Below are 22,878 nucleotides of genomic sequence, written 5' to 3' on the forward strand. Positions count from 1 at the left end.
CAAGGGCCGCCCTGCCGGGGAATACTGGGAAAAGAGCGCGGTGGCGAGTGGCTGCGCTGGGGATGGCGTAGCAGTGACGCAGTGACGCCACAAAAATGGCGGACGCTGGAGGGCGCCGTTCCTGACTCTAATGTGCTTAGACACTTGAAGCCACAAAAGGATTTTCCCTCGAGGTTCCTCGTCTCCTCGCAAGGATGCCTTTTCTCTTCTGCCTTGCGAAATAATAGCGGCCTAGCTGGTGCTGGTGACCAGGAAGGAAGGCAGCGTCGCGGGCTGATTACGTTTCACCCAAAGGTTGCCGGCTCCGAATGGGTTTCTAACGAGAAATTTAAAAATGATTCGTTCCAAGAAAGGGTAGGAGCCGCGAGACCCTCCAACTGCCCAGGGAAAACAAGTCTCGTCTGGCGAAGTTATCAGCCCACGCGGTCCGCGGCCAAAGGCCAACGGTTTCTTGCCCCATGGTGCCGCAGCACTGCGCGTGCGCGAACCGCTGTCAAACGCGCTGACGGAGGCCGAGAAGAAAAAAAGGCGGGAGCCGCCAATCCTGGGTTGAGCAAAATGGCGCGGGAGAAGGAGATGCAGGAGTTCACCCGTAGCTTCTTCCGAGGCCGCCCGGACCTCAGGTGCCCAGGGAGTTGGAGACGGGGTTGGAAAGGGCGCGGGTGGGACGGGACTCCGTCCTGACACCCTGTCCCCGCAGCACACTCACGCATTCCATCGTGCGGCGGAGGTACCTGGCTCACTCGGGCCGCGACCACTTAGAGCCAGAGGAGAAGCAGGCACTGAAGCGGCTGGTGGAGGAGGAGCTGCTGAAGATGCAGGTGTGCCGGGCCGGAGCCTGGGCCGCGGGAGGCGGAGGCGGGGCTTGCTGCCGAGGAGGAGGGGCCTGACGGGGCGCGGTGAACGCCGCCTTGGTGCATAGTTCGCCCTCTTGGCGCACACACAGGTGGATGAAGCCGCTTCCAGGGAGGAGAAACTGGACCTTACCAAGAAGGGCAAGAGGCCTCCCACCCCTTGTAGCGACCCGGAGAGAAAAAGGTTCCGCTTCAATTCAGAGTCGGGTTAGTGCTTCCTACCTGCTATGGGGGACTTCTGCATCGTTGGTTCACTCAAGAAGCATTCACTGCGCATCTCTTATGTCCCCAGGCCTTAGATGAGGGAGCGAGGCCAGTGAGGCAGGAACCGGGAACAGTGAGGACAGATAGCTGTTTCCTGCTGCCCCTCCAACTGTCAGGGCAGGGCTCGAGACAACCTATCCGAAGTGAAGGGAGAAGGGACAGGAGGAGCCTGTCTCAACCCTCTCTCCTGTCCATATTCCAGAGTCCGGCTCTGAAGCCTCCAGCCCAGACTACTTTGGACCCCCAGCAAAGAATGGGGTGGCAGCAGAAGTCAGCCCAGCCAAGGAGGAGAATCCAAGGCGAGCCTCAAAGAAGGCAGTTGAGGAGAGCAGTGATGAGGAACGGCAGAGGGACCTGCCCGCACAGAGGGGAGAGGAGAGCAGTGAGGAGGAGGAAAAGGGGGACAAGGGGAAGACTAGGAAGAAGAAACCTGTGGCAAAGAAGCAGGCACCAGGCAAGGCCTCAGTCAGCAGGAAGCAGACCAGGGAAGAAAGCGAGGAGAGCGAGGAAGAACCCGTTCAGAGGACAGCAAAGAAGGTGGAGGGAAATAAAGGAACTAAAAGCCTGAAGGAAAGTGAACAGCTAAGTGAAGAGGAGGAGGAGATCCTAGCTGGGAAGAAAGAGCACAGAGAGGAGGAAGCAAGGGAGGAAGAGAAAGAAGGGGAGGAGAAAAAGGAGGATTGGAAACCCAGAGCCAGGAGCAATGGCAGGAGAAAGTCAGCTAGGGAGGAGAGGAGCTGTAAGCCGAAAAGCCAGGCAAAGAGGCTCATGGGAGACTCAGACAGCAAGGAAGAGCAGAAAGAGGCAGCAGGCAGTGGGGATGACAGTGGGAGAGATGGAGAACCCCCAGTGCAGAAGAGCAAGGACAGGACCCAGCTTAAGGATGGGAAGGGGTTGAGTGGAAGCAGCGAGGACGAGGAAGACAGTGGGAAGGGGGAACCCACAGCTAAAGGCTCTAGAAAGACGGCCACACTGGGCAGCACCAGTGGTGAGGAGAGTGACTTGGAGAGGGAAGTGAGTGACATCGAGGCAGGAGGCGACCCCCAGGGAGAGAGGAAGAACCGCTCTTCCAAGAAGAGCTCCAGGAAAGGCAGGACACGAAGCTCCTCTTCCTCCTCAGACGGAAGTCCAGAGGCCAAAGGAGGGAAGGTGAGGGTGAGGAGGGGTGGGAGGCCACCATTAGGGAAGAGGGAGACCCTGCCTCAGGCTCAGCAGGCTTCGCCTTCAGCTGCTGTCTTTCCTTGCTAGGCTGGCTCAGGTCGCCGTGGAGAGGACCACCCAGCTGTGATGAGGCTAAAGCGCTACATTCGGGCCTGTGGTGCCCATCGAAACTACAAGAAGCTATTGGGCTCCTGTTGCTCACACAAGGAGCGCCTGAGTATCCTCCGGGCAGAACTGGAAGCCCTAGGCATGAAGGGTGAGGCCCGGCGTGCCCTGGGGGCTGCAGTAGAGGGCCTTGCTGCTGGGGAGGAGAGGATCACCAGCTTCTTCTGCCCCAGGTACCCCTTCCCTAGAGAAGTGTCGGGCCCTGAAAGAGCAGAGGGAGGAGGCAGCTGAGGTAGCCTCCTTGGATGTTGCGAACATCATCAGTGGCTCGGGTAAGGGATTTCCTCTCGTTGCCCGGGAGCAGATAGGTGAGGTTGGACGTTCTCAGATATCTGATCTCTCATTTCCCCTTTCCCCTAGGCCGGCCACGCAGACGTACAGCCTGGAACCCTTTAGGAGAAGCAGCACCCCCAGGGGAGCTGTACCGTCGGACCCTGGACTCAGACGAAGAGCGGCACCGTCCTGCACCCCCGGACTGGTCACATATGCGTGGCATCATCAGCAGTGATGGCGAGAGTAACTGAGCTCTGCCACCCCCAGGAGGGACCCTTGATCCATGTACAAAGCATACATAACACCCCTTGCCCGGTGTCTGTGGAACAGAAGCAGCTTTCTTCAGAGAAGACTGCCGCTCCTGAGGACGCAAGCAGTTGGGATGCTACTTCTCAGCTTCACGCTCTCCATTTAAGGTGTTTCTTTTTTAAGAATCAATAAAGGAGTGTTCATAATCACCTCATCAAATCTGGTCCCCCATTCTCACCTCCTGTATTTTGGGCCAGGAAACTGAGGAGTCACTGCCTCCACCTCCTCCCCTGGCGTGGTTCCCTTTAATTTCTCCCGGGTTCCTGGAAGAAGTCCCTGCCTCCAGACCCACTGGAGAAGGGTGTGTGGCTCCTGTGCTGCCAGCCTGCCCAGTGGCCCCTCTGCTTTTAGCCTGGTCTGATAACCTAATGCCCACTTGGGAGGGGGATAGAATGACTTGAGGGCAGCCGGTGCTTAACCCTTCCCCCTTCTTCTGCAAACAGCCACTTTGTCCAGGGGCTGTTAGCCTCGAAGGGGTGGGGAAAAGCCCTGACTTCCTGGGCCAGTCTCAGCCCTCTAGGCCTCTGCCTACAGCAGTCACATGAGGTCTCCACTGAACTCTGGCTGCTGAGGCTTGCGGGAAGATGTAAGCATAGAGCTGCCCGGGGTCTGTGTGGAAAGCAAACCTAAGAATCTTTGAAGCCAAAGCAAAGAAAACAGGAATTAGAGGTCAAGGGATTGAAGACCACCTTTGAGATCTGATCTGGTCACACCTGAAGTCATTAAAATCACTGAAATGTTTAGATACACAGCCCAATAAATTCTCTTTTTTAAAAAAGTACAAGCAGTACTATTCACCAGCCACTGAGCAAGTCCTTCACGCACACCAAAGACAGAAAGGGTGAATCCTGAGGTCTGTTAGAATAACCAACAGTTTATTAAAAGCTTGCCTGGGGCTCTGTGCCAGCCCCACAGCTGAGAGGGGCTCCCACGACTGCCCCTAGGCCCAGGAGCAGACCCTTCCCCAAGGTCCTTCCCTTGTTTCCCCGCCCCAGCCCTGATCCCAATTAAAAAAAAAAAAAAAAAAAAAAGAACAAGACGGCACAGGACGTCAGACAGTAACAGGGGAATGGGGAGACCCAGGCATCCTGACCCCAAGACCCCATCCTGATCCTTCTTGCCAGTAAGGTGGCCTCTCATTCTCCCCACCTCAGGCCCCAGATCTGCTCTGCCCAGTGGCAGGTCTGAGGGCCCCACTGTGAGGGTAGTATAGTTCTCTGAATATAGTATGTCTAGACCCACCCTTCCCCTCCCCCAGGGGACTAGATGAATATTTGACACGCACATCTCCCTCCTTTCCCAGGTGGCGGAGGGAGACCCTGGCACCATGGTGGGGAGGCGGGGCTCCCAGGCAGCCTTGAGGCACCTATCCCCAAGCTAGCCCTGGGCCACTGGCCAGCCCCAAGAAGCTCATGAGATGAGGAGGTGTGAGGGGAGCTGGAGCCAACATCCTGTCCTCTACCCTTGTGGGGGCCTCCAGCTCAGTGCCCTCCAGCGTCAGGCTCCACCCACCCCTGCCCTGCCCAGCTTATCTGCTCCTCCCCACTGCACTTCAGGAATAGAAGTGGGAAGAACCATTGAGGATGTGGGAAGCAACACTGGTGCTGCGACTCAGGGGCCCAGGCACTGCGGCAGCAGGGGGGCCCACGTTCTCACTGCCACTGCCCCCTGAGGCTGCCCGCCGCAGGGGCTGGGGGCTGTTTCTTAGCAGCAGCAGGGCTCCGCCACGGGGTGTCCCACTCTGTGTGGGGGGCCCCAGCCAGTTTGGGGGGCCTGGGGGGGCCAGCAGAGACGGCTGACGCCAGGCTGGAGGGGGCATGCCTGGTGGAGGAGGGCCATGACTCCAGTGTGCCCCGGAACGGGGAACGGGACGGGAGGGCCAGGCTGGGGCAGGGGGTGGAGCGGGATAGCCCTGGGCAGCAGCCTCGGCCGGGATGCCCCCCAGAGCCATGCTGGAGAAGCCCAGCCTCATGCTTTCTGCATCAAAGGCCTCAATCTCACGGGCCTGCCGCTCAAGCAGACTCCGGATTCGCTCAGAGCGCCCTGTCTGCAGGGCCAGCAGCTCCTCTTCCACCTGGGGCATCCGGAACAGAGGTTAGAGTCAGGGGCGGGAGCCCACTCTCCCTCCCCAGTCTTGGAGGCTGGGCCCCTTACCCGCTGCTCCAGCAGTGCCCGCCGCAGCGCGACCCTCTGCTCCAGCTCCCGCAGTTCCCTCTCATGCTGGCTCTCTGTGCGGATCTTGATCTTGCTCTGGTAAGCGTTGAGCAGCTCCAGCTCCTGTTGAAGCTGCTGCCGAAGGGCCTGGAACTCTGCCTCCTGGGTCTCATCAAGTCGTAGCTGGGGAAGATGAACAACCAGTTGTAGGAATCTCCTCCCCCACCCCCACTATCCTCCCCTGCCCCAGGTAGGGCTGGGCCCTAAGGTTTCAAGAAGCAGCGGTCTCAACATCTATCAGAATGGAAGATGGTCATACCCTGTGGCACAGCAATTACACTGCAGAATCTATCCCCCACGTATACTTGCACATGTGCTCGAGGTGTTCACGGAAGCGTTGTGATAGCAAAATACTGGAAACAACCTAGATGTCCACCAATAAGGGATGGGTTAAATAAATTATGGTACAGCTATATCGTGGAAAATTCTACGCTGTAAAAAAAATGAGACAGGAGTACTGACAGGGGAAGATGTCCAGGAAGTATTAAGTGGAAAAAGGAAGTTAGAGAATAGTAAATGTAAAGTATGATTCCATCTGTGTTTAAAATTCATATATTCTTTCAAAATGTGCACTGAAAAAATACAAAATACAGGTAATTATTAACAAGTTGCCTAGGAAAAGTGGGACTGGGTGAGAGAACGGCCTTGGGTGGGGCATTTCCACTCTCTACCCTCTCTGCACATTTTAAGTGGCCCATTCCAGTGTTAGTGTGATCATTTTTTAGAACAGCAACTTTCAAAATCCTCCAGAAGTCTGAGTAAATGGGCTTGAGGGCCACACTCACTTTAATCTGCACCCTGTTTATCCATTAAACTAACTCAGGGCCAGGAAAAAATAATAGCCACTCTTTTCCTTGGTGGTTCTAGGGAATAGGCACATGGCTTTGTCAAGACCTTAAGAAAATACTAACAGAAAGAATAAAATCACTGAGGAGAATATGAAATAAATCATTGTGGAGAACACGAACAGAAGGAGAGTATGTGAGTTTCCCAAGTACAAAAGCCCTAGCTCTGTGCATGCCCTACACCATCCAATTCTCTAAAGCGAAGTACAGAGCCCGGCCTCTAGCGCGCTCCCTCCCTGGACCCCAGGCCTCACCGCCTGTGAGCTGAGCATCTCTGAGATGGACTGGTCATACTGCTCGGCCAAGATCGCCAGCTTGCGGGTCTGCTCTTCCTTGAGCCGCTTAAGGAGGCTCTTGTGCTGAGCTTTGGGCGTGGTCTCCAGCAAGTGTGCTCGCAGAGCCTTGTACTGCCGAGTCTGGATCTTACACGTCTCCTGGAACTGCTTCTTGATCTGCAGCTCCTTAGACTATGCAGTGGACGGATCAAGGGGAGATGGGGGCAGCGGGGAAGAGGAAGAGGAAAAGGAGGAGGAGGAGGAACAACCAGGGAAAACGGGGAGAAGAGAGAGAAGAGGAGAGGAGACAGAAGCAGAGACAGGGAGAGGGAGAGAAACAGAAAACATGTTAGACAGAGGGGGTTGGGGGAGCTGTATACAGACAGACATGGAGAGGTGGGATCGTGTTGAGAGAGATCAGGAAGGTCTCGATGGGCAAGAGATGCGGAGAAGACAAGAGGTTCCAAAGCACGTGCACGGAGTTGGGTGGGTGGGATACCCACGAGAAAACATCAGAGTTACTGGACAGGGAACTGAGGATCTTGGAAGCTCTGACCAGGCAAAGAGGGAGAGACTGTGACCTAGAGATAGAAGCACGTGAGCAAATATGAGAACGTGCATAAGAACAAGCGAGAAGAACCAGTCACACAAAACAGCCGTGAAGAAAAAGCAACACAATTAAGGACAGACACAGGAAGTCCCAGGTCCAGCAGCTCAGGGAGGAAGGCAGGGAAGGAGGAGAAGCACCGAGCTGAGAAATGGGTAAGAAGGGGCTGCCCCATTTTGGGCCACAGAGGAGAAAGGGGCAAAGGAGGTGGCCAGAAAGGGCCTGACAAGTTCAACCGGCCAGCAGCTGCCACCCTGACCAGATGCACATTCCAGCCCGGCCCCTCACACACTCAGCTCCCACTCCAGGCCCACACCCAGTCCTGCTGCCACAGCCCTCATACTCCGCCTGGTTGCCCCCAGCTCAGCACCCCCTACTGTGGAGGGTCTGCAGCCCCATCCCCCAACCCACTAGGGTAATGCCTGATGCAGGAGAGCAATTTGGCCCCCTGTAGCCGGGTACCATGGAGGGAACGGGTTGGGAGAAAATGCAGGGCATGAGGAGACCAAGGGCCTGGAAACTAAGAACTCTGGAAGGAACCCGCCAACAGGGGCTCTGAGGGACCAACAAGTTCGGTGAAGTTCTACAGGGGCCCAGACCCCAGAGCCGGTGGTGGTCATGGTGCAATGAAGCTATGAAGGCAGAGAGCATGAGGCTGAGGAGTGAGAGGGGCTGAGATAACGGAGATGGGGTGAAGAGGTCATGGAGCCGGGCCGAGGGTCAGCCTGGGGGCATACCGGGGAGGCTAGGCGGCAGGACAAAGCAGACAGAGGCAGCCTGGGCCAAAGGCACAGTTCCGCTCAGATATTTTATTTGTGTTTGTCTTTTTCTTTTTTTGGTGGGGGGAAGGGGACAGGTTGGAAGGGAGACAGAAAAACAAAATCAAAGAGGAGAAAAAAAAACATGACTCTTCCCACCCTCCACCACCCCTGGCCCCAGGTCTGAGTCAATGAAGGTGAGGATGAGCACACACAGCCGGGGAACAGCAATAACTTAGGGGAGGAGCGCCAGGAGAGCACAGAGTGACTGCTGGACTCCACGGCCGAGGAGACTGCCTGTCTACAGGTCTGAAGGACTGGGCCTGGGGTGAGTGAGCAAACTGAGGAAGGTGGGTGAAAAGAAAGGACTAGGGACTGGAGAAACTTCACTGAGTCGTGGGAGATAAAGTGCTCAATGCTCTAGATTTGGGCTGGAAGGGTTGTAGTCAGCTACCTCCAGGGAGGCAGGGCCCGGGACTGGCGGGTGCGGGATCTCCGCCCGGCTAGAGTCCCTGGCAGTGGCTGGCGGGAGACAGGGGACCCTAGCTGGCGCTGGCTGCGTGGTAGTAGCCGGGGGATTCGGGTGGGCCGTTCACCCCGAAGCAGGCCCCAGCTGGCCAGTGTGTGGATGGCCCATGGGGGCAAGTGGGATGCTAAACCCTGGCTGGCCCGTGCCAGACGCCAGTTCCAGCCCTTGCACAGGGCCCAGACCCTTGCCAACAAGGCTAGTGGGTGTTGGGTGGTGCGGGGATTACGCCGCCGGGGCCCAGGGATGGGCAGGCGGCTGCGGAAGCCATCCTTGTTGGTTTTGGGGTAGAGTGCAAACAGACCCCGGTCCCCCACAGCCCCACAGCCCTGCAGGGCCCGGAAGGCCATGGGTGACAGGCGCAGCAGAACCCGCAACCAGAGTCGAGATATGCCCCGGCGCACCCGGGGGCCCTGCTGCCGCACCCATCTGCCCCCCGCTGCCATAGCCACCAGAGGTAGAGCCAGGCCTGGCCAAGCTAGGAGCCAGGCAGCTCCAAGGCCCAGGGGAACACCCATGAGGCCTCGGCGCCAGCTCAGGCCCAGGACGGCCCCTAGTGCGGTACCCTGGGCCAGGAGTAGGAAAAGACTGGAGGGCAGGTGCAGGGCTGTACAAAGGAGCAGGTAGGAGGCCCCCAGACCCACCAGCCCCACCTCCAGGGCCAGCAGCGCTGCCTGCAGGCCACCCCCACCCTGGGCTGCCAGCAATGGAAGCAGCAGCAGCAGCAGGAGGGGCAGGAGGCCAGAGGAGGACCCCACTGCAAAGGAGAGGCCAGCCAGGAGGCCATGGGACAGGAGTCCAGGGAGCTGGCTGGCAGGGCCGGGCCTCAGGTGGGTTGGAGGGGGTTCAGGAGGGATGTCGGGGGAAGGACAACCATCTCCAGGATCCCTAGGGGTCCCAATCGGAGCCCCCTGTTCCTCCTCTTCCTCCTCCTCGGGGACTGGAGTCAGTGCTGGGCCCTGGACCCAGCCAAGCTCAAACTCCTCATCCAGAAGACTCCCATCCTCCTTCCCCCACAAGCTCCACGTCCCAGCCTCCTCCTGGCCAACAATGCTCCTCTCCTGGGGTACAAGGGAGGGCACCCTAAGCTCCTCTATCTCCTCCTCAGGCAGACCCCAAACTTCCTCATCAACCAGGCTCCCATGTTTTTGTGGACTGGGACTAGGGGCTCCTGATTCTTCCCCCAGAATTCTCTGCTGCTTGGGCTCCAAAGTGGCCCCTTCCTTTCCCAGAATCCTTCTCTCTCCAACTGCTTCCTCCTCCTTGCCCAGCATTCTTTGGTACAGGACTGCCTCCTGGCCAGGTGAGCAGGGCTGCTCTTCTATAGGGGTGCCTGTGCTAGGTGGGTCCAGAGCCCCAGGAATGGGGAGTGGGAGGCCCGGGGGGCGCTGGCCTGCACGTACTTTGAGGCTCTTGGGCTGCTGGCGAACCTGGGCCGCGTGCTTCTGCCGCAACTCTTGCTCACGCCGCTTGTTGTACTCCAGCTGGTTGCCCAGCTCCGTCTGGTGCTGCAGGCGGGTGAGCTCAGCCCGCGTGCGCTGCACGGCCTGGAGCTGCCGCAGCTCCAGCTCCCGCGTGGCCTCGTGCTGCCGAAGCAGCAGTGCACACTCCAAGTCTTTCTGGGTCTGCTTCTTGTTCAGGTCCTGAGGCAGAAGAAATGCAGGACCCGGGGCCTGGTCAGTATCAACAAAGTGAGGGGCCAGGGCTCCTTGGCAGAGGGAGCTGGGGATGGCAGGAGATGAGGGTGTAGGGGAGGCAAGCTCCTGCCTGTCTTGGGAACAGAGAGGCCTAAGGAAATTCTGGCAGGATCTGTTGGGGATGAGAAGTAAAAGGGGCACTGAAGTAAAGATGAACTCTAACACTCGAGGGCCAAGGGGAAAGAAGACAAGAATGAGGCCAATGGAAAAGGCTGGGTCCCTGGGATCCATGAGTGAGCGGGAGGAGAATGGAGACTGGGATGCCTACCTCCCGCAGCAGGTCCTGGTCCAGGCTGTGCCGAGCCAGCAACATCTTGCGCTTGTACTGGCGACACTGCAGCTCAAAGTACTGGCGCTGCCGCCGCAGCAGCCCTGCCTCCTCCTCCGCCTGGCACTGCTGGAGCTGCTCCTTCTGCCGCAGCAGCCACTCGGCCTTCTCCCGCTTGGGAGTGCTGGGGTTCTCCTGGAGCTCCTGGGTGAGGGTAGAGGGGAGCAGGGTCAGGGCCCACCTGGCCCGCCATTGGTCCCACCCCCGAGCAGCCCTAGCTCACCTCCTTCAGCTGCTCCTTGCGAAGTTTGTAGGTCCGCTTCTGCGCCTCCAGCAGAGCAGCCAGCTCCTTCTTCTGTTGACCAAGGATGTGCTGCTGGAACTTCCGCTCCTCGGCCTGGGCAGCTCGTGCCTCCTTCTCACCGATGGCCTGGTGCCGCCGGGCCAGCTTTTCTGCCTCCGCCCCAAAGCCAGCCCGCTGCGCCTCAAGCTCCCGCTGCAGCCGTGCACTGTGCTCCTCCCGTTCACCCCTCAGACGCGACTCCAGGGCCAGCAGCTGCTTCTGGTGCTGTCGTCGCATCCGCTTATAACCACTCAGCTGCTCCCGCAGTGCAGAGTCCTGCTCATGCTCCTGGATCTGACGGCTAACCTGGGGCAGGAGAGAGGGTGAGAGCTGGGGCTCAGCTTGGCCCCTAGTTAATTAACACAAAGGGTCTTCCATGGGGAATAACATGGGTTTTCAACTCATGAGTTTCATTCTCATTTAGCACCTTCCTCACACACAGCCTCTCTAGCCTGTTTCCTCAACTGGATAATGGTGGTATTATCTACTTCACAAATTGGTGTGACTGAATGATAAAAGGTGGCAAGCACAGGGCCTGGCACAAAAGTAGGAACAATCCATACTAATTTGAAACAGTGAGTCAGACAGACCTAGGATCAAATCCCAGCTTTGCCACTTAACAATCACGTGATCTCAAGTAAGTTAACTTCTCAAAGCACCAGTTCCCTCATCTGTTAAACGGGAAATAATACCTCCTCATAGAGGCTGTGGGGTAAGTTCAGACTCTATCTAATAAGTGTTGGCTTCCTTCCCTTTTAGCAAACATGGTGGGCCTATCACTCCCCAGGTATTGAGCTGGGATCGGGGCCACAAGATGCTGGAATAACAAGAACACTGGGCTTGGACACCTTCATCCAAAGTCTGATCTCAGGTCTCAATCTCAATTGACTCTATGTGTGGCTCTTAAACTAGTCCCGGCAGCCAAGCTCCTGGCAGTCAAGACCTCTCTGCACAGTACCGCAAAACGCCATGGGATCTGAAGAGTTGTTGGAACACAACCAGCCCCAAGCAAAGGCCATAAGAACATACTAGACTGAATCAGTGGCCTCTAAGGGGATTGCTGACGCTCAAATGCAGCTGAGCAGGAATGTGATCTAAAGGCTTATTAAAAACATGGATGAAAAGCTATGTTTTATGATAAGCCTAACCTGTGAACTGAGAAAAAGATTGCCATGAGTTGATTTTTTTTTTTTTTTTTTTTTTTTTTTGAGACGGAGTCTCGCTCTGTCGCCCAGGCTGGAGTGCAGTGGCCGGATCTCAGCTCACTGCAAGCTCCGCCTCCCGGGTTTAGGCCATTCTCTCGCCTCAGCCTCCCGAGTAGCTGGGACTACAGGCGCCCGCCATCTCGCCCGGCTAATTTTTTGTATATTTTAGTAGAGACGGGGGTTTCACCGTGTTAGCCAGGATGGTCTCGATCTCCTGACCTCGTGATCCGCCCGTCTCGACCTCCCAAAGTGCTGGGATTACAGGCTTGAGCCACCGCGCCCGGCCTGAGTTGATTTTAGGAGAGGACTAAGGGCCTACTTATAGGAGCGGAGCCACCAAAGGCACTGGGGCAAGTGGCCTCTCTGAGCCACAGGTGCCTCCTTTCTCCAATGGGATCCTACCCTCTCCCTCCCAGGGGAGCTGGGAGGATTAACATAGGCCTGTGTGTAAGCCTGAGAGTTAACTGCTGGCATGAGACAGACACCTGAACACCATCCCTGCCCTCTGGGGCACAGAATCCGGCAAACCTATCATGATGCTGTTCAGGACCACCCAAGCACAGGGCACCCCCGGCACTGGACACCCCTGGCACAGGGCTACACAAGCACAGGCTCCCCCCGCACTGGGCTCCCCCAGCACACAACTGTGAAGTACCTGACTTGCCAGAGGAGCCTGGGCAGGCAACCCAGGAGATGTCAGTTAGGTCAGGCCACAAAAATGGAGTAAGAGTTTGCCAAGCTAGAAACACCCAGATTGGGCCATGTGACCAAAACAGTCCACTGGGAAGAGGAGGGAAGCTGGAGGGTTAAGGGGAGCAGGCAGGAGCCAGCAACAGAAAATGAGGGTAGAATTCGGACTCGATCCCATGCCACAGGGAGGAAATCATTTCTAGACTTAAAAAACAGACAGCAAGCAGGACGAGTGAGGATGGCTACACTCACCAGGGAGGCAGTTCGGATGGTGGCAAAGTGGTCCCGGTTTCGGCAGTAGGCCCGGCGGCGGGCAGAAGAGGTGGTGGAGGTGGGAGCTGGGGCTGCAGGCGGCTGGAGAGGGCTGGGGGTTATCTCTGGCTGGTAGGGGTCATCATATAGATTGTCAGAGCCCTAGAGGGAGACAGAAGGAACACTCAAGGCTCAGAGGCCACTGGGTCCAAAGAGAGTGGCCTAAGGAGAGCCACTCAGACTCAGAGGAGTGCTGTGCTTAGGGAGCAAGGGCGAGGACCCAGGTGGTTCTAGAGCAGGTGGCTCAGGCCCCCCAAGGGTGAGCTGTGTACCGGCAGCCGGTGAATAATGGAGCTGTGAGAGGTGACCGTGTGCTCCCCCTCCTGCATCATGGCCATCTCCCGGGCTTCGGGGCCTTCTTCCTCCTCCTCCTCTTCCTCCTCCTCCTCCTCCTCTTCCTCGTTGTCGGAGGCATCTGCTAGGCTGTTGACAGAGCTGCTCTGGCTGGAGGCGCTGATGGACATGCTGGGCACTGAGTGGCTACTCTCTAGACTGGTCAGAGTCCCGGCCCGGTGCATGTAGGGCTCGGCCTCCTGCAAATAGGGCATAGGCTGCTGGGCAGGGAAGGGGAAGCCCTGGGGCATATGCATGGAGGTAGCATGGGGAGATGGTGGTGTGAGTAGGGCTGGGGAAGGGGCCAAGCAGCTGCAGGAGGTAGGCACACAGGGGGCATAAGGAGGGGTGTCAGGGCAAGCTGGGTCACCTCTTCCTCTTCTGGGGCCTCAGCACCAGGGCCGTTGGGTGCCTCTTGGAACAGGATCTTCTTCATCTTGCGGTACTGCAGGTTGTCCAGCTCCCGCACGGCATCCTTGGTCCTCTGGATCAGGTCCATGATGACTGTGGGTGGCCGTTCCCGGAGCACAAAGCGGTGCTGGGGGAAGAGGACACTGAGGCCTGCTGCCAACTCCCCTTCCCCCTACAACCCACAGCCCTTGGCATTCCCTCCAGCCTGAGGCACTCTTCTGGGGCCCATGCCCACCATGGGTTGATGCTGGCCTTGTCCCAAGCCCTTCTCCCACAATAATTTTCTGTACCACCTAGTACCTACTCCCCAGACTCTTCTTCCTCTAAGCATGGCTGACAGGCAGGAACAGTCAGGAGATCTGGATTCTTGTCCAGCTCCTCTACTAAAGGGCTATGTGACCTTGGACATGTCATGAAGCCCCTCTGGGCTTCATACAGTATCCTACAATTATAAAACAAGTAGGTCCAACTACATAATCTGAAGTTTCCAACTAAGGCTCCTCAGGTCCCTATGGGTCTGTGAAGCGAATGGGGCCCCTCTATTTTTGACAACTCAAAAAACACCTAAGGGAAATCATACATTTACCCATGATAAGGCTACACAGGCTTTTGGCTTGCATTACATCAGATCAGTGGGGCAACCCTGGTTATCGCACGCTGACCAGAAGCTCTGGCTGGCAATTACGTAAGTCTTTGATTAATAAAAGATGGGAAAACAGATTATTACTTAATAAATTAAGGCAGTCTGGTAGATAAAATCTCATAAAACACAGAGTCCACTGGGCATTGGGGATGGGGTGGGAATTAATCAACGAAGCTCTTGGTGGAGGAGGAACTGGGAACCACTAATTTCCCTAGGGGTTCTTGTGGCTTTAACAAGCTACAGTTCCAAGAGAATGCTAGGCCAGCAGGCCCTCACCTTCAGGAGGACCTCTGAGGTTGGTCTGTCTTGAGGGATTTTCTGAAGACAGGAGTCGACAAAATTCCGGAAGTACTCAGACCTGAAAGTCACAGGGGGTGGGAGAGGGGTGGGGAAGGCATGAGCCAGGCATCTGTACCCCATGGCCTAACCCCTGGGCCCAGATTCGGAATCTCAGTCCTCACCAGTGTCCTGACTGGAGCACGGGGGATTCGTTCTGTGCAATGTGGTATAAGGCACTCATCGCATTCATATTAAACAGCGGTGGTTTCCGTTCCGCTACAGAAAAAGGTGAAAGGGAAGAAGGTGAGAGGTGGCAGGGGGTAGAGGACAATGGAATGAAACTGAGACGACTTGGGTTCAAACCCCAGTTCCTTGACTTCCTTGCTACATGACCTTGAAAAGTTCCCGTCATCCTCTTGCATGTCAATTAATTCCTTCCTCTGTAAAATACAACACCCATCCTCTCCACTGCACACAGGTGGAACAGGGGTCAAAGAAAATAACATCCACCAAAGCAGTAATGAAGCCAGAAGGACAGCCATTCAGTTATCACCCCAACTAATACTTCTTAGGTACCAAAGCGAGCAGATAACTTGATAATTGCTATGGAGAAGATAAAAACAAGAATTAGGCCCTGCCCTCAAGGAACTTTCAGTCTAAAAAAGAAGATTAAATAGGACTGAAAAAATAACATCAAAGTATTAACTGGTATAAGAGGGAAACAGGGAAGTGGCTGGGAAGTTGAGAGTATGCAGTGGGCCTTCAAGCTAGTATATCTTCAGGGAATTCAGAGAAGGGCTTTGTAAAAAGCCCTGAGATTAGAAAGGAAAATGCAAGCTACGAGTCCCTAAGAGTCCCTTGTAGCCCAGACAAACGTCATGTTGTTTTAGCCTAAATGGTGATTTTTTAAATTAACTGCCAACAGTAATAATCAAATAATAATATAAATTTCCAGTTTCTCCTTAAGAATTAGATCTGTTGAAATGGAGTCTACATTACTGCATAACAATGGTCTGAGATAAGCATTAGCTGCCCTCTTTCTATGGAAACAGCAATCTCCAGTTTGCCACAGCCTCCTCCACATTGCTTCCCTGATACTTAGTATGAGTTGACATTTATAATCAGACTTGCTTTTTTTTTTTCAAATAGTAGAGTAATATTTCTTAGTATTCACATCTCTTCCAAAAACTAGAAATAAAATGGACAGATCTAGTTTTTTCTTATACTTGGGTCTGTTTCTTACATTTTTCATCAACTGTCTGGGCCTGGCATCAAATGGTAAATGGAGACAGTGAAGATGGAGGAAAAGGGCTTGTCCAAATCTCTGACTTCGGGCAGAGGACCTAATACGAACCAAGGCAAGGAAGTGGAAAAGTTCATGACACACTCAAAGCGTGGGGCCCATGAAGGAAAGGGCCAGCCTTTAGGAAACAAAGCCTCTAGGTTGGTGCGAGGAAGGATGGGGATGGCTTCAGTCTTGAAGGTAACAGGGGGCCAATCATGGCTCCAAACAGGGAGTGAAATGACAGCACTGAGCTTATGTAGACCTCTCTGGCATCAGTACTTAAGACACACTGGAAGGGAGAAGAGACTGGAGAGATCATTGCAGGAGGTTGTTGTAAGAGAAACTAACAGCAGCTCTTTCTTAGGCAACTATTTTGTGCCTGACATTATGTTGAAAGCTTTATAAAGGTTATCTACCTCATTAAAGAATTGTTTCAATAGTGCTGGCTGACAGAGATAAGAACCTTGACATGGCCTCAAGGCCTTAGGAACTCACTTGGGCCTAACTCTCTGGCCTTATTCTCTGCATTACATGCTAGGTTCCAAATAACTGAAGCTAGTCCCAGTTCCCCAGGCCTGCTCTTACCTCTACGCCTCTCACATGCTGTTCTCTCTGCCTGGAAAGCTCTCCCTGCATTCTGCAAACAGCTATTATTTATCTTGTAGATTGGCTTCAACATTCTGCTACAAGGAGGCCTTCTTCAGCCCTTAAACTAGGTCAAGTCCCTTGTTTTACATTTGAACCGCTCCTGTAACTTCTACAGACAGCATTCATCACATTGAAAGAAAACATGCCTGCCTGGTTTCCCTAAATCAAATGTAAGTTCCATGAGGGCAGGATACTCATTCACTGCTATCCCTCCAGAATCACAGTCCATGGCACTACACATGATGGGCACTAAGAAAAGATTTAGAACCAGGATAGTGGACAGGAAGAGATGAATGCTACAAAATCTCTAGGCCTAAGAGCTGGCAGAATTTGCCAGCTGCCTGTATTGGGGCTCCAGGGTAGGGTCACAATGGACAGGAACTTGGAGGCGTGGGATCCTATCCCTAGGAGAATGGGGTAGTCTGGGAAGTAACAGAAGAGAACGGAAAAGAAGATGAGGGAACAGAGAGGATGTTCTTACCCAGCTCAATGCAGGTTATCCCCAAGGACCAGACGTCCACTTTGCCATCATACTGCCCCTCATCCATGGCCAGGATCACCTCGGGTGCCATCCTGGGAGAATGGTCAGGAGAGAGAGGCAAATCACCCGCCGAGACCCTGTCACTCGTACTCCAAACATCCTGGGAGCTCTCTCCAGTCACCACCACTCACTCACTCACCAGTATGGGGTGCCCACGAAGGAGTTGGCAGGTGCCATGATGGACGCAGAACCAAAGTCCCCCAGCTTCACTAACCCTGGCTCTGACAGCAGGATGTTTCCAGCCTTCACATCCCTGCCAGAGGCAAAGTAGAGGGATGAGACATGTGTCTCAGGAAAGCCAGGCAGAGGCAGCCCAGTTAAGTGACAGGTGGTGCAGATAGCAATCCCCTCCCAGACATTGCCGGTGCTGCTTGTACCTATGGATCATGTTGTGGGAGTGCAGATACGCCAGGCCCTGAAGCGCCCCGTGGGTCACGGCTGCGATCTCTACCTCCTGAAGGGGTTTCTTGTGCACTGGAGAGTGAGGAAGAACATCAACCCGAGGGAGCGCAAGGGTGGGACTGGAATAAGTTCCCCTTAACCCTTCCCTATGACTCCCCTGCTCTTCTCCCTTCTCCACTTATTGGCCCATGAGTCACTTACCTTCTAGAAGGTCAGAAGCTGAGCCCAGGCAATACTCCATCACCAGCTAAGGAAGAGACAAGGGTCAGAGATCAGAGTCTCCTGGGCAGGGACTCAAAACAGAGCTTCCTCGAGTGTCCTGCACTCAAGCTATGTCCCCGGGGTGATAACAGGGAGGAAGGGCAACTGGAGACAATGAGGGGGTGGTGGGAGAGTTTCAGAGTCCAGGCCCAAGACATTCACCACCACCCATCTGAATCCCTTCAAACTCCCATTCAATCTCCGCCTCCTCCAACCCACAGTGACCTGTCCCAACTGCTAATAGCCTATGTCACTCTGAGCCAGGCTTCTGCTCAGTGGCTATGTCTGAGGACTAAAGCAGTCAAAAGAGACTTCCTCCTTTCCAAGATCCCACAACAGCACCATGAACAGGGCCCACCTAAGACACTGGACCAGGATAAGGACCGGCATGAATGGGGTAAAGATCAGGTCGGAGTCTGGCACCAGCTCACCCAAGCCGTGTGCTCCCTCAGGTAACAGCCCCGGTACTGAATGGTGTTGGGATGCCGGAGCTTCTGTAAAAACCGCACCTCCTTGATGATGTCTTGCCATTTCTAGGGGGTCAGGGTACGGAGAGGTTACTCAGCCTGCACCTTGAGACAGGGGTCCCCTGTCCCCAACCTGGCTGTATTGCACCTGGCCTACCTCATTGGACTGCTTTCCACTGTAGGACATCTTCTTGATGGCCACCACCTCACTATTCCGGACATCCCGGGCCTAGAGGACCAGACCAGAAGGTGTTGAAGGCCCCAGTGAGAGCCAGGCATGGGAAGACTTGCTGGCCCAGCAGAAGAAGGCAGGAAAGACCAGTGTGATGGAGTAGTGTGCAAGGGCTGTTGGGAGGTCCACAGGGGTAGGAAGAGTCCCCATCTCTATTATACCGTCCCAGGACCCAACTCACAAAGTATACGGCTCCAAAGCTGCCATGGCCAATTTCCCGGAGGTCAGAGAAGAGCTTTTCTGGGTCATCTTTGAAGAAGAGCTCAGCCACATCTGGGTCCTTCAGGCTCCCGGCCCGGCCCCCAGCTGGCATGGTGGCCCCTGGGGGCCCTGAGAGTGGGGCCTGGCCTGGGGAATGGAAATGGGACCCTTAGAGCAAGGACTGAGCCTTCAGGGAGAGGAAGGGACCCATCAAGTTTCTGCCATCTCCTCCCCTCATTCCCTGATGAGGGGGAGGCACTGCTGAGGAAGGGGAGGGGGAGATTAGGAACGACATCAAAGCTCCAAAAAATGAAGTTGCCCTGGCAACCAGATCACGCGGGATAGGTCCCTGGAGTCCCTAAAACTGCTAGGAAGATTCTGGGAAGCTAAGCATCCTCACCACCCCCTTCAGCACTCAACAAGTTCTCATTTCCCTATAGCCCCTGTATCTCCCCTCAAGGATAAAACATTCTGCCTCCCAGGCAGCACTCCAGAGCCCCAAGTGTCCTTCCTGTCCCATAAGTCCCATACCCCAACTGTTTCCAGGCACCTTTCTGTTCCCCTTGGCGCTGAGGCCCCCTCCTCCCTCAACCTCTCACACCCTGGAAGAGAACAGGAAATGGCCAGGCCGGAGGCGGTGGAAATCCGTCCATTGTTAGAAGTGGGTACTGGCCCAGAGGGGCCCGCAGAGTCACTCTCAAAAAGGGCAGGGGGAGATCTAGAATAGGAAGAATAGGGATATAAATGGCATCTGGCTGTGAGGGCCTCTCTGTGGTCTGGGCCACCTTACTTGTCCTGTCCAATTGCATAAGCATCACACACAGGTACATTTGCAGGGTACAAATAACATTTATTGAGCATCTTACATGCATTATCTCTTATTCAGTCCTCACCACAACCTTATGAAGCAAGTATTAGGATTTCCCCTACATTACAGATAAAGAAACAGGCTCAGCAAGGTTAAGTGCCTTGTCCAAAGCTGGTCCTCCATCATTATGATTTCAGAGCCCTTCAAAACAGACAGGGCAGAATCATGATCACCATTTCCTAGGTGAGATCACTGAGGCACAGAGAAGAAAAAGGACTTCTCCAAGGTCAGAGAATAGAACCTTCTGCTCCCTGGTTAGGCCTGCCCATTACTCTCTCAGTTGTCACCCCAAGTTCAGCTTCCCTCTTGCAGGAAGCCTGTCCTGACCACTCCAGCCATTGGGAAGAGTGCCTAGGGCACCCAGCCAAACACCCAGAGAAAGTTCCTGCAGGATACCAGAATCAAAACCCTCAAGGAGATTCCCAACAGTCTCCAACCTAAGCACTTGTCAGAATTTGGGCACAAAGGGGCCTTCAGCAGAGCTGGACCCCTGGGGCAGAGTTCTAGCTACTTAAAAGCACCTAACAATTTTAGCATGTAATTTATTCTGTCATGCATTGTTTCCTGTTGTGTTGTTAATTTTGTCTCCTCAGTCCAACTGGAAGCTGGAGGACAAGGAGGGAGCCTGACTCTCCAGTGGGCCCCCAGGGTGCGGGCTCAGAATAGCCTGGAGACTGATTGATTGCTCTCTGCTCAGCCCTCAGCAGCTCCCAGGTTGCTCAAAGTAAGGCCCTTTTCTCTCTTCTGCCAGCAATAGTGCCAAGCACCCCTCACCAGCACCACACACCCACACACAAAGGCAGGTGCTCTCAACTTGCCAAAGGAATCTTCCTGACCTCTTTACCAATACAGGGTCCCAGAATGCTAACCTAGGACCCAAGGCCACATGGAAGGGGTGCCACCCACTGGCAAAACATCATGCAGGTCCCCTTCCCCATAATAACAACAAACACTTGAACAATAACAAAGGTCAGTGCTAAATCATAACCACCTTCCAAAATGGACAACGTTATCTCCATTCTATAGATGAGGAAACCCATATCAATCTGTTCCTAAGCTATGCTACCAGTACATCCCATCTGCAATGTACAGCAACAGGGCTTTGAATAAGTTCCTTCTAGTTCTTGGTCTTCTCTTCAGTGAAATGGATTACAGCATGGAGGTGTTGTAAGATTTTAACGAGATCTCATACTTAGGAACACCATGCAGACACTCAGCATATGGGTTTTTCCTTCCCTGCCTCCAAGGTCCCCACAAAGCTTTAATCCTTTGGGGGATCATTCTACCCCAACAGCTTGGCTTGAACAGTTAAAAGATGCCAGTAGTGCTACCATTTGTCAGGAGCGAGCCCGCTCAGGAATCCAGGCCAAACCCTGGGATCAGGGTAAAGATGAAGGTCACAGTGGATGAAAACTCTATGAGGCAGTGGCAAAAACCAGAGCCTCCCACCAGGAAAAGCTTCTGAGTAGAGCCCTCCTGGAAAGGAAGCTCATCTCACCCTCATTCTTAAACCTCATCCCAGCCTGGTCTCCTGGGGACCCCTGGCCAAGCCCAGGAAAAGAGATGGCAAGAAACAGGCATGCATCAGGGAAAGATGTGATTGAGGACTTGAGTTCAAATTCTGGCTTTGCCACTGTGTGACCTTGGGCAACCTCTCTGGGCCTCAACGTTCTCAACTGTAAAATGGGAAGATGCCAATAAAAGAGGCCCCCACAGGGTGAATGCGGGGATGTCACATGAGAGAATGGCTGTCAAAGCACTTTGCAAAAGACAGATCGTTTGACAAATAGATGAGATTATTGATACCATCAGAGCAAGAGATTGGAAGGTAACTGCAGCTGGGGGAAAACACTGCCAGGCACCTCCAAGCACACACACAAGCATACACACACGCATACACACAAACACATATACACACACTTCCTTGCAAGGACAAGAAATTCAACCAGACCAGACCTGAAAAGCAGATAAGCAGACCCACCAGCGGAATCAGAGGCATGGGATTCAACACCGCAGAACAGGCAGGAGAAAGGGGCATATCAGGGAGGAGAGGCGGCTGTGAGGGGCAAAGTGAAGGCGAGAAGACTGAAGTGCAAATCCATCTGATTAGCTGAAGCGCCCTAGGGTGTGAACCCCGGTGACATCAGAGACCCTGTCACCTGAGGTCCCCCACCAACCAGACACAATGAAGGGAAGAGGAAGGGGAAGGGGGTGGCAACAGAAGGCAAGGCTAGCCAGAGGCTGACCACTGGCTGAGCTAGGCTTCCCCATCCTGAGGAGACGGCCTACCCAAGTCCAGCTTCTCAGAAAGGCGCACCCTTTCTTCTCAGAGCTAGACACAGGGACCCGCGCCCCTGCACCCCGTGTCTCACCTGTTAGGGGTCACTATGGTGCCCCAGCGCCTCCGCTTCCGCCTGGGGTCCTCCAGCGGCTCTGCCAAGTAGGGAGAGGGGCAAGGAGACCTTTCCCCTTGCCACCTCTTCCTCGGCTTTCGCCCTTCCTGAGGGGCGGGCCCGGGAAGCCTCCCCTGGAGGGGAGGGGGTGACAACCTAATCTGACCTCGCGGTCCAGTCCTCCCCCTCCTCGAGGGCGACAGCTGCCGAATTCCGGATTTCTGATTGTGGGGTCTGAACCCCGAATATTTGAACGGGATGGAGACTGAATCCGATATTTGAACGCCTGGGGAATGAACCCCGGATACTGGTGCACGCAGGGGCCTGAACCCGATATTTGAAATTCTATGAAACAGAGACCCAGGTTTAGAGAGGTTGGGACCCAAGTCCCGGATATCTGGACTACGAGAACTGATACCCGGGTATCTGAGAAGCGAGGGGCAAAGCCCGGAAATTTGGGACCAGGAGCCTGAGCCCTAGGTCTTCGGCCACCGACTGGGGGCCCACCCCGAGGACGTCCGGCCGCACGGCCCCTCTCACGCCGGGGTCCGAGGGTGACAGCCCCCACTCCCGCCCCGGCCTCCTCTCTCTCCCTTCTCTCTTCCGAGAATAGCTGAAAGATTATAGCTAAGGCGCTGCTGACGGTCCCCGCGCCCTCTCTGCCTCTCCTCTTCTCCGTCTCAGCCTCTCTCCGCACCACAGCCCACCTCTCGTCCCGGTCTCCCTCTCCCTCTTCCTCCCAATTCCAAGATGGAGACCGGGCGGGAGCGCGCAGGCGCGGTAGGGACGCCGGGCCAAAGGGGGCGGAGCAGCGAAGGACTCAGCCCCGCCCTCTCCTCTCACTGTCGCGGCCTGGGAGATCAGCAGCCGCCGAGCCCGGGTGCGCGCGCGCCCCGCCACGCGGACCCCGGGCCGGAGGAGGCGGGGAGAGGGGCTAGGCTTGCAAGGGGAGGAGCCCGGCACTCTGTCCCACGACTGGCGGTGGACAAAGCTGCAGCGCATGCGTTCGCCCCGCCTTTGCTCTCAGCCCGAGGTTGTTGCTAGGGGAAGCTTTGAGGGGGCGCGGGTGGACGGACAGCAGCGGCGATCTGCGCCTGCGCGCAGGGTGGAAGTTGGGAGGGGCGAGGGAAGCCGCTGCTGGGGACGGA

General features: G+C 55.2%; 2 protein-coding genes across 10 annotated transcripts; one reads left to right on the top strand and one right to left on the bottom strand.

Moving 5' to 3' along the window:
- Positions 1–73: 73 nt before the first annotated feature.
- On the top strand, positions 74–3,801 carry HIRIP3 (HIRA interacting protein 3). 4 transcript variants are annotated; one of them, XM_033218026.1, is made up of 7 exons: positions 104–623; positions 701–821; positions 947–1,061; positions 1,321–2,267; positions 2,367–2,535; positions 2,618–2,716; positions 2,805–3,185. In XM_033218026.1, exons 1-7 carry the CDS (start codon positions 559–561, stop codon positions 2,966–2,968), a joined length of 1,680 nt encoding a protein of 559 aa, XP_033073917.1. In that variant the 5' UTR covers positions 104–558; the 3' UTR covers positions 2,969–3,185. The 4 variants fall into 4 exon arrangements, with proteins under 4 accessions (XP_033073920.1, XP_033073917.1, XP_033073919.1 ...); XM_033218028.1 differs by having other exon boundaries at positions 487–623; positions 923–1,061; XM_033218029.1 differs by lacking the exon at positions 1,321–2,267 and having other exon boundaries at positions 74–623; positions 2,805–3,801.
- Positions 3,802–3,880: 79 nt separating this feature from the next.
- On the bottom strand, positions 3,881–22,708 carry TAOK2 (TAO kinase 2). Of its 6 annotated transcripts, none has more exons than XM_033218024.1 (19): positions 21,710–22,708; positions 18,450–18,616; positions 18,194–18,265; positions 18,001–18,102; positions 17,510–17,555; positions 17,284–17,380; positions 17,046–17,159; positions 16,847–16,938; positions 14,615–14,708; positions 14,430–14,511; positions 13,470–13,637; positions 13,039–13,299; positions 12,707–12,868; positions 10,500–10,865; positions 10,217–10,420; positions 9,655–9,894; positions 6,340–6,552; positions 5,181–5,363; positions 3,881–5,100 (listed from the first exon to the last, which is right to left on the bottom strand). In XM_033218024.1, exons 2-19 carry the CDS (start codon positions 18,579–18,581, stop codon positions 4,579–4,581), a joined length of 3,150 nt encoding a protein of 1,049 aa, XP_033073915.1. In that variant the 5' UTR covers positions 18,582–18,616; positions 21,710–22,708; the 3' UTR covers positions 3,881–4,578. The 6 variants fall into 6 exon arrangements, 5 of the variants coding, with proteins under 5 accessions (XP_033073915.1, XP_033073916.1, XP_033073912.1 ...); XR_004438866.1 differs by having other exon boundaries at positions 4,919–5,100; positions 5,181–5,604; XM_033218025.1 differs by lacking the exon at positions 3,881–5,100 and adding an exon at positions 5,500–5,604 and having other exon boundaries at positions 5,226–5,363.
- Between the last annotated feature and the right edge of the window lie 170 nt (positions 22,709–22,878).

This window comes from Trachypithecus francoisi, unplaced genomic scaffold, assembly GCF_009764315.1.
Source record: "Trachypithecus francoisi isolate TF-2019V2 unplaced genomic scaffold, Tfra_2.0 Lachesis_group10, whole genome shotgun sequence".
Lineage (NCBI taxonomy): Eukaryota > Metazoa > Chordata > Mammalia > Primates > Cercopithecidae > Trachypithecus > Trachypithecus francoisi.